The sequence below is a fragment of the Thunnus maccoyii genome, chromosome 10 (genome assembly GCF_910596095.1).
Source record: "Thunnus maccoyii chromosome 10, fThuMac1.1, whole genome shotgun sequence".
Taxonomy (NCBI): Eukaryota; Metazoa; Chordata; class Actinopteri; order Scombriformes; family Scombridae; genus Thunnus; species Thunnus maccoyii.
The window spans coordinates 11,295,486-11,314,619 of record NC_056542.1 but is presented as its reverse complement, the minus strand read 5'-3'; the positions used below and the strand labels follow the sequence as shown (position 1 = coordinate 11,314,619).

General features: G+C 39.1%; 1 protein-coding gene across 4 annotated transcripts; it reads right to left on the bottom strand.

Moving 5' to 3' along the window:
- Window positions 1–1,094: 1,094 nt before the first annotated feature.
- thrap3a (thyroid hormone receptor associated protein 3a) lies at window positions 1,095–17,941 on the bottom strand. 4 transcript variants are annotated; one of them, XM_042423570.1, is made up of 11 exons: window positions 17,699–17,941; window positions 11,425–11,569; window positions 7,682–8,587; window positions 6,177–6,821; window positions 5,815–5,987; window positions 5,274–5,385; window positions 4,900–4,984; window positions 3,355–3,533; window positions 3,048–3,231; window positions 2,812–2,955; window positions 1,095–2,689 (listed from the first exon to the last, which is right to left on the bottom strand). In XM_042423570.1, exons 2-11 carry the CDS (start codon window positions 11,544–11,546, stop codon window positions 2,450–2,452), a joined length of 2,790 nt encoding a protein of 929 aa, XP_042279504.1. In that variant the 5' UTR covers window positions 11,547–11,569; window positions 17,699–17,941; the 3' UTR covers window positions 1,095–2,449. The 4 variants fall into 4 exon arrangements, with proteins under 4 accessions (XP_042279504.1, XP_042279505.1, XP_042279506.1 ...); XM_042423571.1 differs by lacking the exon at window positions 17,699–17,941 and adding an exon at window positions 11,658–12,245; XM_042423572.1 differs by lacking the exons at window positions 11,425–11,569; window positions 17,699–17,941 and adding exons at window positions 8,959–9,170; window positions 9,739–11,398.
- Between the last annotated feature and the right edge of the window lie 1,193 nt (window positions 17,942–19,134).

The window sequence follows — 19,134 nt, the reverse complement described above, 5'->3', positions numbered from 1 at the left end:
ATTGTAGAAGAATAAAAATGTTCTTTAAATGGTACATGAGCTGCAATTTTATTAGCTCAAGCTCTCTCCCTTTCTTTCCTTTGCTCACACTACTACTGTATGTTTTGGACATCAGATATAGAGCCATGATTCATGCAAGTACTTCCTCATCTTCCTTGTTTCTAAATACAGAGGACTTCAAAATAGAATTTTTTTAAAAATGCACTAAATACATACAAAAACTGTGCTATAAAAATGTCATTACAGTATCAGATCCTTCATGGACAGATAAACAAAGGGGCATTTATCTTGTGTCTGCTGTGGGGAACCCAGAAATATCAGAGGGCAGAAGCTACAACTACATACGCACGGAGGACATGTACAGGTTCTGAGATGATAATCAGGCTCTGTCTGTTGATTGTTTAATCAAAAACTACTTTTGAACTCTACACAAACATGCATTTCTTATTATTACTACTTATTTTATACAATTATGTACATTAATTGATCTGCATTCTAATATGTATAATATTTCCTTGTTGATAGGCTTGTAAGAATGAGGAAATGCTACACATGGAAAACAAAGTTTTGGATCTCCTGATTGTACTATAACTAGATTTATTTCCTTTTTAAACACACAGTGGCAGTGTGATCAGAAAACCTAGCTATGTAGTTGCTTGCCACTCTAACAGGACTGGTTAATTGCTCCTGGGGGACTCTGTGTTTATGGTCATGGGTTCAGTCAGGGTTCTTTTCACTCATGATGTATTGAGGCAATGCAAGCCAGAAATTATTTTGCCCCCTTATTGATGGGTTTACATTAATATGCTGTAGTGTTTCTGGGGACTTTGAATTAAAATTTACAATCAACAGTCAGGCACTGGTCTCATTGTTGTCAGGATGTTTACCTATTGATTAAATGATCAGTGCAAACTGGTGGAGGTCTAGCTGTGAGCATATATTAAGCTGTAGTTTGCTCCCTATGATCTCTTACTTTTCTCTTTTATCATGACTAGAGAAAACTGCTATGATGGCAGTAATGTTGCTTTAGAGTAATGAACCTGAAAAGCTCTGTACCCCAAAAGAGATGACAATAAGACACATTGAGGCAAACATCAAAGTAATCAGTGTCTCTTTAATTTACAGTCTCTAAGAAATAAACAGTAACATCTATTAAAAAAGCAATATCCCCTAAGCAGGTAAACAATTATATGTGAATCTCAATCTGTGGGCCTGTACTGTACAAATGAGATAAGTGCACCCACAGCAAGGCACAAAAAAGTTTGTATTTCAATATTACAGGCAGTTTGCCAAACAGAGGTGAGCCTAATCCTAGACTTAAAAAGATATGTACTGAAAAAACATTATTATTCTAGGACTAGACTTAATTCTTGACCTACATATAAACTGCCCTGTGTTTATGTTTCTTACAAACTACATACTAATCAACAGATAATTTTGAGCCTCTTTTATCACAATGTCATAGTTGCACACAATGTGCATAATAGATTAAACATAACTGGCTGGAGAGAAGTTTAAGAACAGCAAATGAAATTCACATCAAAATCTGTTGCGATAAGAGGAAAGTCCTCTTTACGAACAAAGTCAAAATCCTGCTTTCCCAGGTACAAAAACTACAATGAATGTCTCAGGAGGAAAACATATAATCACTATCAATATTATACATTGATAAGTGGTATCCAAGATCAAGCAAATAGCTACTGTGAAGGATAGAAATCTCTGACAGCATATTAAATGTAATTAAAACAACAGCTAATATTGTAGATCTGTTGGCTGTTGTACAATGAAAGACTGCTGAGCGTAACCTTTGACCCTTTACAGTTTGGTCCCGTTGTCAGATCAGGGTCATTTGTAGAGTGCTGAATTGGCTAAACAGTGATGTTTTTATGTCAACAGTGCACTTATTGCTGTTAATAATAATCCAGGCAGGACACAGCTGAAAACAACAAAGCGACTCTATTTTTAAAACTCATGGTTGGGGAATTAAATTAGTTTTAAATGCATCTACCAATAAAACAATTTATCTGGTAGACTACTCAGAAAACAATTAATTTTCATAAGTATAAGGCACTAGCTGATTTGATCTTCAACATGATTTTATTCGAGAAAAGTGTAAATATTACCAAAACTCTGCATGAAAATGTGATCATATAAAGCAAAAAAAAAAAAGTGTAACAAATCCAAATTCTGAAAAACAGCAATTCACCCTTTTAACAGTGCTTCTACTAGTCATATGTGGTGTCCTGATGAAGGAAATGACCGTGTCAAGTAAAAGTAAAAGTGAGCAGTCCAGGGAGAAATAAAAGCATAGAGGTTTTTCAAGCAATAGCTGAGACTGAAAACATTTTAATCTGCATTTGTCAATCCGTTGTTGCGGATAAAATCACTGAGTCAGATCCGATTAAACGCAGAAGACAGTTAAGATTCTTAGATGACTTTGCTTTGATGCTCAAGTATTTTCTCCATTGATTTCTTCCTCTTTATGGTCCTGTTCTGTCTCCTCTTCCTGCGCGCCACCTTGTTCCCCGTTGACGTGGAACTTATCGTGAGCCCATTTGGAGCATTTGCTGTTGGGACCTGCGGTCGCTTTGCGTATGATGAATCGTGCCCTTCCACGCGAGAAGTTCCCCCGTCCTCGCCCTCGGTTGTCCATCCACTTGCACTCTATCTCACCCTCTCTGTCATCGTGCTGAGTCAAAGAAGGAAAAAGGGATGGAGGAATTGTATGAGGCAGATTTGACTAAATGACGTGTATGCGTGTGGATTTAATCAGAAATGGGAGGCATTAATGAGGGAAGAGATCTACCCTACCAAGTAGTATTTTCTGCTCTTTGGAGTATATTCTGGGTCCCAGTCTTCACTTTTTGGTTGTATTGCCATGTTTGCAGGGTGACAATGTGAACTGTTTCCCTGATAATTTCCTCTGTTCCAGCCCCTTCCACGAATTCGTACCTGCTGTAAGTTGGGGAAAAAAAGACAAGGGATTGTAAAGAACCAAAACTTCCTCTCTTCTGACTTCTCTTCAAAAAAACATGAATTTGACTTACAAATCCTCCACGTGGCCTTCCTCTTTCAACAGGTCCAGGTGACTCCTTTTGATCCAGTCGGGCCCTGTTAAAGCCTTCATCTTTGAGATCAGATTTGTCATCGAGCAAATCATCTACTTTTTGGGAATTAGAGGATGAGGAAGACGAGGATGAACTGGAGCGAGAGCGCTTCTTCTTACTTTTCCTACAAGGAGAAATTTAACATGCAAATTCCCACATGCTCAGTTGTTTATCATGCATGTGGATTACCAACAGTATTCAGTGTAATTGTGGATAGTCTCAAAAAAGTCAGGGCAGTTGCACATACTTAGATCTCTTGTGGCATTTGGAGAAGTTTTCCACAGATCTCTCTCTACTAGAATCTGGGGAATCTCCCATATCTCTTCCCCGATCCTGATTATAATCTCTTTCATGGCTGGAATATTTTTTACGCCGTTCAATATCCAAACGAAGGTCCATTGGGTCACCCTTTTTTCCCCCGCCGTCCTGAGCAAATCAAAACAGAACAAAACGTCGTGGACAGACTTTGGATTAGCAAGTAGATGCTATCAGTCTGCTCTCAGCCAGCTGGTTTGTAAACTAAATAGTAGGGTCCATGGGTAAAAAGGGGAAAGACCTAGGTAACAGCCAGCTGGCATGAATAAAACCAAGCCATTCTGGAGTGAGTTTTCCAGTGCACTTTACGGGCCAAACCAGTAGTTTTGCATTTTTTTTAGCCTATTAACTAAAATCTCAACCATTTTCCCAAAACACAAGTTTTTAGATTCTTCTGCCATCAAGTCAGTTGTACCATAATATGGTATGAAAATCAACTTGCAAAGACTTTTCCTGCATAGGCAACTCATCAACATTTAGTCTGTTTTATTTTGTGTCACAAACCTCCTCATTGGTACATTTAAGTGCTTATGGGAAATGCCAGCAATCCACTGCTCAGCAGTAATGAACAGCACCAACATAATTAATTATCATCATCCTGCCTTGTTTGTCCTCCATGTGTAATACGACTTCCAGCAGCCACAATTTTAAATGTTGGAAGTCTCAGTGACAATGTGCATTCATGGCAATTTTTTAAAAAGTGTTTTAAAAACAGTCCCTGATGCTTCTCCTATTTCAAACAAGTTTTAAGTCACTGTTATTCTATTATCATACTATACTGATATGAACTGTGCCAATAGCTGTATGGAAGGTGGGAAACCAATCTAAAAACTTTGATGTATGCTTTGGGAAATAGTTGGTTGTAGCTAATGTATGTGCACTTTATAGATAGATTGGTTATGACATGCAAAACCTCCATCATGGAAATAAGAAGAACAAGGAGATACGGTTGTTCACGCTAATTTGAGTTTACTCAATTTAACGTTTTTTTTTAGTAGTTTTTGCGCTTCATGTTTACAAATGTGTCATCATGTGTGTCCATGCGCATCAATAAAGAAATATTGTGAGGGTTTACTCAGAAAGTTAAGCATGTAAATACAAGCACAGGTGCATTTATTGCTTGCTGTTGGTTATTTCCGTTCCTTATTTTTGTAAAGGATACTTACGAAGACAATTTCTTAGAGTCCTTTGAACAGCTTGGGCACAGCAGCTTCCATTTCTGACCTTATTTGATTCATTAGCCTTGGTCAGGCTTGTGCCCACAGTATAACCAATTCACCATGTGTGGAGGTGATTTATATCAAACAACAAAGTCAAAGTGCCATATTTTGCATTTGCATTTCTTAGACTTTGAGCATCTCCCTTCAAGGAAAGCCACAGGCTTTAAGAGAGCACAGTCTAAAGGCATCTGGCTTGCTGACTGGTTTGCTGTTGTTTGTTTTTCCAACATACTTCATACTGCAAAATATTCAGTCACCTTGTAAGTGCCCTCCTCTGAGCTTTTCATCGCCTCAAAAAGTTGAGAGTGTTTCTTAAAAGCACTTGGTGAAACATCAATTCTCCTGTGAGAAAGGAACACAGTTAAGAAAAAAAAACAATTAAGATAATACAGGTGTCAAAAAACAAACATGTGAGACACACTGAACAGCAAACACAACATAAAACAGAAAAAGAACAGAAAAACTGGTGGGAAAATAAAACTGACCTCCACCGAGCATGAGAACAAATAAGCCAAGATAGTCTGTTGATTTTCAGGTAGGAAAGGTGAGAGAAATACCTGAAAGCTGTTAAAAGAGGAGGTGAAGCCACAGCACACTGAAGGTGAGAGGGTCACTCAATAGGCGACTCTACCTGTGTATCTCTGGGCTTTTTCTGGGCTTCATCATTTCCTTCTCTGCAGCTCGTCTTTGGTACAGGGTGAATCGCTCGTTTAGAGTCATTCCAGAAGATGGAAAGTGCTGAGCTGTACAGAGAAAGAATAAAGTGAAGTTATTTGTGCATCTCATTTCTGTCACTTTTCCATCCAACTGTGATGCCTTGTCAAATATGGAATATTCTCATGTATCTATCAGTTTTTTTTCCAATAGAGGCATAGTTAACTTGGGGTACAAATATTATTATGCACAGAACTCTGCTTTAATTACTCTGCTTTAAACAATTAATTGATTAGTCTATCTTTTCTTAAATAAGTCTCCAGACAATTTACAATATCAATATACTGTGTCACTATTAAAAATTAAAATCTTGAATAACTTCAATGGCAAAAGCAAATTAAAAAAAAATGTAGTGCTATTGGAAATGACAGATGCTTATTTTAATTTCTCAAAAACTCAGACTGATCTGTGCTGTGAATAATAAGTGAAGACGTGGCTTAGACACAGAGAGGGCTCACCTTTAATGTGATGAACGATGGCGACAATGTGTTGAGCAAACAGCTCAGAGGGACTCCTCTGTAACTGGGCAGCCTGAACATGTTGAAAGATGGAGCGAAACTCCTGATCCCTTTTTGAGGACTGCACAAGATCCTGAGAAAACTGTCGCTCCTCAGCTAAAATATCAGAAGAGCTGAAAATGGGGAAAGGCATTTTATTTAGTCCCCTACTTGTCTTTTAAAAAAGCTATTAACAGAATTCACGTTGCTCTTTAATGAAATAAAACAACATTCAAACATGGAAAGCGGATGTGCAGTTAATATTACAAGTTTACAGATGTATAGATTGGACTGCAGATAAGAGTATAATGTTAATTGCTCACCTTAACAGGCTATCCCCAAGGAAATCCATTCTGACATTAAATTTTGCTTCCTGTTTTCTTGAGGACTTGAGAGGTGAGTCCTCACCCCTGATCATAAACATCTCTCTTTCGGAGTTCCTCCTTGGTGGTGGTGTAGGAGATGGGACGGTGGGAGATTTTACCACATTCCTGGCTTTACAACTCCTATCTGTGGACAGTTCCTCAAAACTTCCTGCTAACTCCCTTTTAGCAAAGGCAGCAGCAAAGGCGTCAAGGTCATTGCTAGCTACCTGTGAATAGGCCGCATTCTGCCATTTGCCAAAGCACTCTTCAAACATTTCTCTAGCCGAGTGAGTGACCTTGCTCTTTGGCTTAGAGGACTCATCCCCATTGTGCCGGTCTTTGAGAAGAGACTTTGAGTGGGGCTTTATTATCATCTCCTCCTCTTCCTCCGCATCGCCAGATAGAAAAGGAGAAGCTTTCAAAAAGCTGCTCAGAGACACTTCACCATCAGTGTCCTCTTTGTGCCTTCTTGACACTGAGTCAGAGATTACTGTGGATACTTTGCCGTTTACTTTCCCTTGCTCCATATCCACATCATTTTCTTCTGCATTCTTGCCATTTTCCCAAGAAGATTTAGCTTTTTTATTTTGCTCCTCCAAAAACCTAAACAATGACAAAGAGATAAAGATCTGTATCTAACTGGGCATGCTACTTGAGAGACAACTTAAAAAATGAAACTTGTGGCAAATTAATTGATCATCAAGGTTGCTTATATTTTCTCCAGGTCTTGGATTAAAGGAGTTATCTGACAAGATGTCTTATTAGAGCCTCTACAAACAAGACATTCTAAAACAGTTGTGACATATGAATCTCTTTTATCTATGAAAACAAAAACATAAAAGCATAAGATATTTCAATTTAAAACAACAATGTTTTTTCACAAGGCAAATATTTTGAATCCCTCTGAATTCCCAAATCTTACTGTATTCTGTTAAAGATCCAGTGTTTTGAATTTAGTGGCATCTAGTGGAACGGACTTGGTTTTAATCCCAGTATGTTTTAATTAGTTTATAATCACCTGAAAATAAGAATCATGTTTTTGTTACTTTAGAATGAGCACTTTATATCTACATAGGGAGCGGGTCCTCTTCAGTGGAGCCCGCGATGTTGCACCGCCATGTTTCTACAGTAGCTCAGAACAGACAAAACAAACACTGGCTCTAGACACCTTGTGTTTACACGCTAAGAAGGGGTGGGTGAGGGGGAGCTGTATTCAGTTGGTTGCAATCTGCAACCTCACTGCTAGATGCCACTAAATCATACATACTAGACCTTTAAGACAACCCTAGCTAACTACTCAAAGCTTGCAAAGTCAATAAAATGCTACAGTAAAATTATTCTGTGGCCTAAAATGTGTATGTGAAAGCATCAAAGAACTAAACAATAATTCATAACATGTTATCAACTAAGTTTGCTAAAACAACATAATTTAGCTGAGAGAAGAAGAGTAAAATCAGCCTTACTTTCTGAAGGCAATGGAGATTGCTGTTTTATCTCCATCCTGGTATTCTTCGCTGGAGAAGAAGTCAAAGCTGGAAAGCATTGGATTTAGATCTTCCTGTGAGGGTTTTTTTGTAGAGGAGGAACTATGCACCGTCTGCCAGGAGGGGGCGCCATTGCTGATGTCATTTGTGTTTTTTGTGGAGGGACTAGACTGGTTAGCAGTTTGGCTATTCTGACCAACAATAACATCACAGCTTGCCAGAGGACTGGCTCTCTTTGGACTGCTGCTGCAGTCTGCCAGGCCCTGCCAGGGCCCCTCAGTTTTCCCACTGCCTGTACCTTCCTTGACATCTCCTGCGATTACCCCAACGAGCTCTGCTTGCTCCCCATCTCCCACTCCTCCCTTTTGGACCTCCTTGGAGGCCGAGAGATCCTCTTTCACATCTTTGGAGTTTTGGTTGGGAAGCAACAAGGATGGCCTGCATTTTGGAGAGGGGGATTGTGAGGAAGAGGAAGAATGCTGTGAGTGTCTGGATAAGGGTGAGGAGGATCGGTCAGAGTGACGAGACTGATTATGAGGTGGGCTTCCTGAGCGTTTCTGGAAGCTGTGAGATCGTCCTTGTGAATGGTTTTGCTGCTGCTGCTGCTGCTGCTGGTGTTGCTGGTATTGATACTGTTTTTGAGGATGCTGCTTGTAATTCTTCCAGTTGGGGCGGAAATTATTGTTGTTGTAGCCACCGCCCCCACCACCACGCTGGTAGCGTCCACGTGGGAAGTAACCCCGCCCTCGGCCCCTGAAATTGTATGGCCTCCGGAAGCCGCGGTGGTAGCCCCGGAACTCCCGACTGTTCTGGTATCCCCTCTGATATTTCTTCTCCCGGTTATGAACTGGAGAATGAGATCTTGACCGTGACCGAGACCTAGAGCTGTGAAAGAATTAAGGAAAGACAGAAATCACATTATTAATTTCCAGAAAGAGACCAATACAGATAGAATAAATACATTTTTTTCTGGCTTCTGGCCCCAAATAATACAACACTACAACAAACTCTAAATAAGTTGAGTTCTGATACAGTTCCATTGTTGGGCAGATGCATGCATACATACACATTTGACATTAAAATGGTCTTTTTCTGTTTATCAGTGTTCAAAAAAAACATTTAAAATCTACTTTGATTTGATAAAACATGAAAACTTCCAAGAGGGGTGAATACTTTTTATAGTCACATATGTTGTGCAGCCTGCTTAGTATACTTGAACTTACATTGACAAACAAACAATAAAAAATACTACTTACTGTAGCAGATCGCCACTTTGAACCATTCTGTTCAGTTTTCTTTAACAGACACCAAACATGTAACAACCAAAACAGGCTAGCCAGTGGCCCAACATATGGAAGATCCACACCTCAATAACATAAATTTGCATTGCACAGAAGTGCAGATGCATCCGGCAGCCATACATCAGTTGGAATTGGTAAAACATATATTGGTGTATATAGGAGGGCTTCTTCATGCAGTAGCGGAGAATGAGGAAAAGCAGAGATTCATCAGTGTGGTGCTGAATCAGGCTGCAGGGTCAGACTAGTCCACATGGTGGCTCTGCTGCTCTTCTGCAATAAAAACTTGTGGAGCACTCCAGCCTGAACATATAACATCGTCTTCAGATTATGATACTGTATGTTCTGTTCTTCGAATCGAAAAAACGATTTAATCAGCTCAGCATTCTCTTTTTAAGCCTGACCATATTTCAAGACAATATCCACAACTTTCTACTGGTATCTTGTGAGATTATGAATGTATCAAATCCGGTGTAGACGTCAAACTAGTTATGTTTTGCACGTATTTTTTAAACCACTACAACAGTCAATAAATAGAAAGTAACTAACTGCTTAGTCAGTTTATACATTAAAACTTTGTTGCATATAGACTGCAACTCAACTTTAGTACAGTATAGAAATGTACAAAAACAAGTCTGGAGAGATATTACAAAGTATACATTTGTATAAACAAACCAAAGCTTTAAAGCAAACACATTCTAAAACCCTATAAACACGCTCAAAATGCACAAAACTCACCTAGTGCGTTTTTTCATTGGAATACAGAGTGATTAAAGAAGGCAGCGCACTAAGCAGCACTGCACACCCACAGTGCGAGCTACAGAAACGGCATCTCCTCTGAACAGCTCTAATGGAACGAGGAGTCACATGGACCATATGAGGGGGAAAAAAAACTCCTACTCAAATCCTTTGACTCTGTGCTTGCCAGTTACAAGGGCTGGCCAATCATTTCAGAGAGGATTTATTAAAAGATCAATTAGACACAGATTCCTGTTAAGATCGTTGCACATAAATTGTTGCAGATATGAGCGTCTTCATCATGTTGCCACTTAAAGCAAGAATATACTATAGCTTCTCTTTTTAATCATATGATAAGTCACTGAAAAAAGTACTTTGATTCTGGGTCCCATTAAAGTATTGACTTAGATGATGGTGTATAAAAGCAAGGCAAAGTGACAGTAAGAAAGGAGTCACTATTAAGGAAATGTAGTGAAATAAATAATTTCTGGATGTAAGTGTAGATTTGTTGCTTTTGGGAGTGTTTGTGTGTGCATCTCCGTTTATGTACAACTCATGCAAATGTGTGCATTCAGGCTTACAGTACTAGTGGGACCACAAATCTATTTGCACATGTGCAAGGTAACTTCAGAAAGATTCCTTCCACGTCCCTTCTTTATGCTAATTTTAATGTGCTGCAACACTGCCAGGAAATGAGCTACCCTGCCATTTTACTGCCATGCCACAATCATGCTGCCAAAAGCAGCAGAAGCATCAGAGTGAGGCCACACTCTTTCTTCCAAATGCACATCATAGACAGCAGATAACCCAACAGCCAGGGCACTTTTATTTAAGCAAAGCAATGGAAAACAAATACTGCCCTGATAGGCTTGATAAAATATTTTCATATGCCACTGAAGTCAACTAATGTAAATCTTTCCCACAAAATGCAAACTGCAATAATATTCACTCTTAAGTAACTTCACTAACCGGCAGCTGAACTCTCTCTCAAACATCAATTTCCTCTGGACACAGAAGCCTTCTCCAGAACTTGGGTACGACCCAAATCCATTAATACTCTACACCAGCATTGATCGTTCATATGAGAACCAAACTAAAAGTCCAGGACAAGACAAGGTTTTACAGATAAAAACAACACATCTACAGCAAACAGGAAACCCTGATTATAACAGAATACAGAACTGCTTGTTGACAGTTTCCCTACTATCACAAATAAACTACCAGGATATGTAGTTTTTACATGTAAAATATTAACAGTGCGTTTCATTGTTAGTTCTTTCAGACAAGTTTAGATTTGACAGAATTTCAGTGGAAAAGGAAGCGGGAAACATGGGATGTGTCAAGAGTTGAAGTCTGTGCAGAATGAGGCAGCGCTTTGACTACTGCACCTGCTGCTAATTTCTCATTCTTCATGACGACCAACTTTTTTGGTTCACAGTCAATCACACCATAAGCCTAAGAGGGATCATTGCACTCTTTATTCATATGTACTGTATAAGACCTTTAAAGACTCAACAAATATTGTTATAATAAGTCTTCTCTGCCAAAACAGTTTGCTGCAGCAAAGGCAAGACAATGTTTTAATAGGGGTGTCTTTACCAATACAGGACAATACATTTGATCTTTACAAAAACACAATACAGGCCATTATTGTTAAGGAGGGTAGATCATAAAATGAAAATCTACCTGTAACGATGCTTCCTAGACCGGGATCTGGAGTGACTTCTGGAGCGAGAGGTGGACCGGGATCTTGACCGGGACCTTGAGCGGCTCCGAGACCGAGAGGCTGATTTTGTGGATCTGGACATCACTGCAGACAGCCCACCTCAAACTGTCATACAAAAGAGTTGCACATCCGAGTTAGGATTTTGATAAATGTCAGAAAACAGACAGTGCAGAAAATAATAATGGCTATCCACCTTTTTCAAGGTACCGGCAGCAAACAATGAATATTGGCATCTGGTATAACAATGGTCATGTGGAGTGAAATTAATATAAGGAAAATTGAGTCAAAAAATCCATGAAACGGAATATCCAGCAGAGATAAGCCATCGGAGATGCGCTTCAAAAACAGTCTTCACGCAAAAGCCGAGTGAAGTGACTGAACAGCTGTGAAAAAGGAAGGCAATCTGTAGTGGTGTAGGGCATCCAAACAGAACCAGTTTTATTTAGTCACTGATCATTTGCATAGAGGGCAGTCTTATGTCAGTCATCTGACTACTTAACTATTGAGCCAAAATACTAATAGAAAAATACAGTTATCAGTAAGATGTGTCATACTTTTTTCATATACTGTACATACACATGGTGATTTACACCATAAATGAAAACCGATGATAGAAATGTTTGCGCTTGAGTCTCTGTCCTCTGTGTGTATAAGAAAAAACAAGAGACTGTTCAAATATGATGGAAAAAAAAACAGGATGTTCAGAACTATTTTTCGAATGAGTCAGTCTCAATCTATCACTGCATTTCTTTGAAGGATCAACCAATGATATGACAAGTCTCAGTCTTCTTTGAAGCTTCACCACTAATGCACACTTAAGCCTTATTTAACGTCTTAATATATATATATATATATATATACACACACACACATATATACACTGTATATTTTCCATTTAGTTCAAACTTGGAAACTCTAACTTTCACTGAGAAAGTGACAACTAGAGAAAGTTAATGATAACAGGATTTAAGTATTTATTACAAATAACTGCACAAACCATTTTGAGGAAGCAGTGTAAGACCATATTATGCTGTCTGTCAAGGAGAGCAGGTTTCAGCTCCATTAAACACAGTGCTGCTATGTTTAATGGACCATTAAAGCACTGTTAGGACTCTTGACAGAAGATTTAGCACTTAAGTATAATTTTAGATATACAACAATCTACACTTTGCTCTGCAGTAAATTTGCTCTCCTTGAAAATGTATGCTCATGATTAACTATTAACTACTTTAATTATTTAGTTGTCAGTTTGCTTGGATGTTATGTATGTGTCATTGTTAGAAAAGCACAGGTTACTGTAAACTTATATGACTTATCCAAAGATAATACTTTAACTCCCCCCTCCAGCCACTAGATTGATGGGAAAAGTTGATTTGCTATGTAGCTACCTCACTCTACCACATTTGCTTATGGTTAATGATCTGCTGTGGATGCTCACTTTGGACTGTTTGTTCAGTGCACGCAGACCTCAGTAAACTTCTAACTTCAAAGGCTGTTTTTTTCTCTTCTCCTCCAGGGCTCCACATGAATACTTCCAAAAGAATTAATACAATTCTATAGCAGGAGCATTTCGTTCTCTCCAAGGTCCACAAGGCATTATCTGTGACATATGATCCTCTGAGTACAGTAAATGCCAGGGATCAAATAATTGATCTTTCATTATGAGAGTGATCTTCAGGGACTTTGGAAGGAGGAAATTGCCGAATACACATGACAGGGATTTCAAAACCAGCGCACGCTATCACATGGTGGTCCCAGTGTGTATCCTTGCTACTATTTTGGAGGGTATTGAAATGGATCCATCCTCCCCCCGCCCGTGCTCTATGAATGTCCCACTCTCCTCATTCCTGGCAGCTTGTTGTTTTTGGCTTTCAGAGAATAATTTCCTGAAGGTCCAGCCTCAACAATTTAGCTTACTGAGCACATTTCAAGAGTGGCATTCATATGTGCCCGTTTCCAGCATGTGGTAACCAAACAATGAAATACATGAATTGATGATTGACTTGATTTTTCTTTATATACCAAAAGAGATTGGCCTTGTAGGCAATTCTTGGGGAAAAGTTTCATTCTAATAGGTTTTTTTGAATTTGTTGTAGTTGTAGTAATAGTAGTAATAAAAAGGTAATAAAAAGTAATAAAAGGTTTTATTAAGCTTTTTGTGGTTTTCTGTTATTTTTATACTGTTATCGTGTCATATATCTATGGTCAAAGGTCCAAAACTTGAGACGAACTTTTGTAAAAATGCTCCATGACAATCAAAAGCAGGGGCTTCAACCTGCTCTCAACGCTTCGTTTGCAATGTTACCTACTTCCTTCCTGATGTTGACATCAGATTGTTCATGCATGTCCACAAACGGACATCCGTTTCATAGCCTTTGTTACTTAGGCTTTCCCATGGGCTGTTTGCAATGCATATTTGAGAAGTTTACATTTTGAAGTGAAATCCTTCTACTACTCTTTGTTTACGTAGCCTCCTGGAAGTTGTCAGCGATAGCTTCTGGACGCTAACCAATCAGAACAGAGTGTCCTCATTGGGAGGGTGGCCTTAAAGAGACAGGCGCTAAAACAGCCTGTTTCAGACAGAGGCTGAACTGAGGGTCAGCGTAAAGGACCAGTATAAGATAAATAAGGTTTTTTTTGTTTGTTTGTTTTTTTTAACTGTAAATCATGCAAAGGGTTTCCAGTAGAGCCCCAGATTATAAATATAGACCTGAAAATGTGCATGATACCTCCCCTGTAAAACCACTACATCTGTGTTTCAGACATTTTCATAAGGCTGACAATAGTTTCATTTTAGACTTTTGTGCTGCTGTCGGCAGAAACTGTATACAAAACAGCTATACAAAGCTAAGGTTCCCCAACCAAAGTGCCCATAGCATTATGACTGCTTTATTACCACAGAGAACCTTATTTTGAACCTTAAAGTGTGACTGTATGTATGTTCAGTACATGTGTGTAAGAAACTGGTCTCTGCCTTCTGTGTTCAATATAAAAACTAGATGGTGAAATTGAACAGTGGGATCTGTTTCTATAGACCCACTCTGAACGCTTGATTGATAACCAGCTGCAGCTGCACAGTGTGTGGTCGGCAGCCTAATCACTGAGATTTCGGCCTGTCAAAAAGGCTGTGGCAAGCTTGGTCTTTAATCACTCACTACTGGATTTGTGCACACAAAAGCAGTTACTGACACACATGCACACAAATGCACACACACATGTCTTGCTATACTTGTGAGGACTCTAAATTGATTACATTTTTTTACCTAATGACTGCTTCCTCTCCCTTCCTATATCATCCTAAACCTGAACTAACCACTTCACCCACTGCCAACCTCATCTATGTACCCATCAATCACTGAAATGACATGACTATTAATGACCTCCACACTTGTCAACACTGTATCAAATGCTACACTTGATAACACAGTCACAAATGGCCCCACAGTACCAAGAAAAACATCGTTCCAGGTTGAAAGTTTAACTTCAGTCATCGTGGTTTCAATCTTTTATCGGGGACATAAATCAACAGATGGGGGATTTGGTATGAAAAAAATCATCATAAAATAGAGAGTACTGATAAGTGTACTGCCAGTAAACCCAAGATAAACTTTCCTTGGTTGCCTTGAAAGTGGGACAAAAACCAGGAACAAGACAGTATTAACTGGAACAACATATAAAACTAGAAAAGTGGGTCTTACATACAGATTAATGCAAAAGAATTGTTGGAAAGAATCAAAATAATACAGTATGATGAAGACATAGATGCATTTTGAATACAGAATGGTTCTCACATGGATAGAAATTCAAGAACATGCACACACACACGATTAAGAGTCCCCATGGAGCAGAGAACGACAGCTGTATAATCCTCATCACCTGTTTATTTCATGTAACGGCAAAAGTAGCTCTAAACAACAATAGTCCAGCAACTTGATACATTGCTCAAAGAGTACAAGAAGAAACACTCCACTCAATCAGCTGGCCTATCATTAAGACCGGGATGCCACAGTGGCAGCTGGAATCACATTTGCTATCTTTATGTGCCCCTGGGACACCCGCTCACTATTTCAGAAAAGCCACAGCAACTGTCATTGGCACAATCTTGGGTTATTGAAATATGGCCGTGCCTCTTACTTTTCCCTTAAGACACTTCACATGCTGAAGCAGTTAATGGATAGCAAAGCCACCGGCAGGGCTGTGAAAGACGAGATAAACTGTACAGCTTCCTCCTCGGGTGATTAAATGAAAAACAACTGCCTCTGAATAGCCTGTTTCATTCACTGAAGTCTGGCTTTTCATTGAGTTTTGTTCAGGTCTTAAGGGAAGCTACTGTTAACTAGTAGAAAGACAAACAGATGACCTCATGCAGAGATTTCGTGCAACATTATTCTTTGCTTATCACTTAAAGTGACAGGTGAGAACCCCATTCAACTTGGCAGTGAGCTTGGCCACAAGTTAAATGATAACATGATCCCAGTTTCAGCTAACTTTTTTGACTATTTCTAAAAGGATTTGTGCCTCTTTTAACATTCAGTTACATTTGAAATAATATTTACAACAGTAATCAGCACTGTCACACCACTGTTTGGTTTCTATGATACACATTCAGGCTACTTTTGACTGGAAAATGACACAGCATAGTGTCACTGAGGCATCCTCACACCAACATGCTTCTCATCTGTCTGTCATCACCATGTTTGTGGAACTCTGCTGCATACAAGAGGGAACTCATCAGCTAAAGGTCCTGTCTATTTTAGTCAGTTGGGAACGGCCTGGCAAATGATGAGTTATAGTGCTATATTTCCAAAATACGGACAGTTGTCATTTGTGTTTTGGAGTCTCTGGATAAAGCCGGAGACGTGATTGGTGTTTATGTTGCTGATTATGAGTGGCATGTTGTATAACCAGAAGACTTTCATTTCTACTGTGGAGGCACCGGTTCATTTAATTCAGTGAGGAGTGAGACAACCAAGTTTTTTTAAAAGTCACATGTAAATGTTGCTATTTTTATGTTTGTCTGAAAAGAAATGACACAACAGTGTTTAAATAATAACAGCAATGTTTAAGCCACATACACATAGCAAATTGATTCAATTATCAATATATACTCACAAAAAAGATGGCTCAGACAAAAGTGAAAATAAAACTAAAGGAGTTGTAATGCTACTTCAGTACACACCAGCATACTTAAACACAGACACACCTTTTTTATTGTGTGTGTATTTTCTGGCAGTTGGTGTTTGTTAAACAGGATTGGCTTCAACCAGGATCCTGTAGCCTAACATGAAATTGCATGATAATGTTTTCAAACTTTTTTTGACGTCAGTGGACCCCTGAAATAGATTCACATTGGACCACAAAACCCACTTAGATACACATTTACAGGAAACACGTGTAGCGTCAATTCTTGTTGCTATATATGACTTGGTAGGTTTGTTCCAGGATTTCAACTGTTTACTGTAGGTGGAGGTTCAACTTAGTAAAACATGCAATCTCAACAGTCCTTCTGTCATTGGGCTAACCGCTAAAAACAGCAGTCATACTATTGGTAAAATTAAACAACTCATTTTACTGAGTTACCCCTTGAATCTTCTGGTGGTCCAAGGATCCACGATGGAAACCAATGAACCACTGCACCGTTTTCAAGATATAAATGTTAACTCAGCATCTCTGCTGAGCTTCCAGCAAATTATCCAACCCTGACTTCACAGATATTTTCATTACATCCATTCAAGTGATATAAATGTGAGCCACATACTCCAAATGATCAGAGCCAGTGGGTCATGTCCAGGATGGGACACATCCTGGAGATTCCTCATGGTCATCATATTGTATGCATGAACCTACTTTATGATGCTTCAAACAAGCAGCAAGGGACAAATAAAAAAATAAATACTAAATTTATGAAGAATAATCCCATTGAGAGAGCTTTCAGAACCACGGCTCCCTTTGTAGCTGTCACTAGTAAGTAAGTGTTGTTACTTTTCCAGGCGGTAGCCTATTTGTTCCTTCCTTGTTCTCTCCACAAATGCAAATTTGTAGCAAAATTTGGTGGCAATGATATTTCACACAGTAGCATTTTGGCATTATATGATCCCTGTGCTTAACGTCCATTTACGTCCCGTTTTTCATGCTGCTTCCAGTGCAAATACATTATTTTCTGTACATTTCCGCTGTCAAGCAAATTATTGCCACAAAATCGATAGGGTAAAAAAAGAAATAAAAGCTACCCACCGGTCGGCGTTGTCGTTCAGTGTTGCTGCGTCACATTCAGGCACCGCGCTGTAGTATTGCAGGAATGAGTTATAGGCTATTTCTCCCTGGTCTACTGTGTGTTTGTGCTGTTGTGCCCAACTTCTGTCAAGTGTGTGTGTGTGTGTGTGTGTGTGTATGTGTATGTGTGTGTCGGCTGGAGACAGTGTACGGTGTTCAGAGAAAGGAGGTGTGACCGCTCCGTGCAGCTCAGATTCAGATTTCCTTCCGCCTCAGTCCGTCACACCTTTCGCTACATCGCACTGAACGAGAGCGGCGTTCAGTAGCCTAGTAGAAATACAACAGGCTAATAGTCCCGCCGCCTTGGAATGACATCATTTTGCCCAATAACGAAAAGTCACTGTAGTTACCGTATGAGTAAAGGGAATAGACACTGTGTGTGTCTGTGCTACACAGTGGTGTTTATTATAGCGAAGTCATTGTATTCCTATTTGTCAACATTCATGTTCTTCCTCTATTTGCCCCATCACCATTTGTTAGTGGGAAGCATATTTTACTTAGAGGAACACACACACAATTTCATTCAAGTGTGTGTAAAAACAAGTCAGGTGCCCCTATGAACACTGAAAGAGGTTTCACTCGCTGTAATCATTCCTCCTGTTCATACTGGCTATTAAAAGATCTCCTTCAAATGTGTTTTCAGTGTAAGTGATGGGGGGCAAAATCCAAAGTGTGTCAACAAAGTCATTTTGTGCAAAAATGTATTTAAAAGTTTATCTGTAGCTTATATGAGGCTTCAGCAGTCTGAGTTAGTCATATCATGTGGATATCTGCCACATTTACAGTCTTATTAGTATCAAATTCCCCCTCTGTGTTTTCTCGGACAATGTTTCCCTGTCGAGCTGCAGTGGAAGTATAGTAACAAAAACAGGTACTTTGGCACTATAAACACTGTAACGATGAAAGATATCCACTTGATTTGAGATGGCTGAAGCTTCATATTAGCCTCAGACAAACTTTTAAGTATATTTTTACACAGAAGGAGGCTTGTGGGGTTTAGTCCCCATCACTTACATTGTAAGTGCATTATGAAGGGATTTTCTAATGGTCAGTATGAACATGAATAATTATGGCAAGAAAAACCTATTTCAATGTTCATCTGGGCACCTGACTATTGTTTTAAGGCAGACTTGAAAACTGTGAACCCGTACTTTAAATCCGTATGTTTGAGTATAAATGGACTGAAGAATACACATTCATTTGAAGAGAGGTCATTTGAAATGCCAATATGACACCAATCATACCAATTTTGAACAAAACTCTGCCCAAAACATGAAGGTAAGAACCACAAAACCAAACCAGTTGAAGTCGTCATATCAAGCCTCCAGCAGAATATATGTAAGATCAAAGATTTTCAACATTGTTTCCAGAACTCATAGTAATTAATTAATGAACTC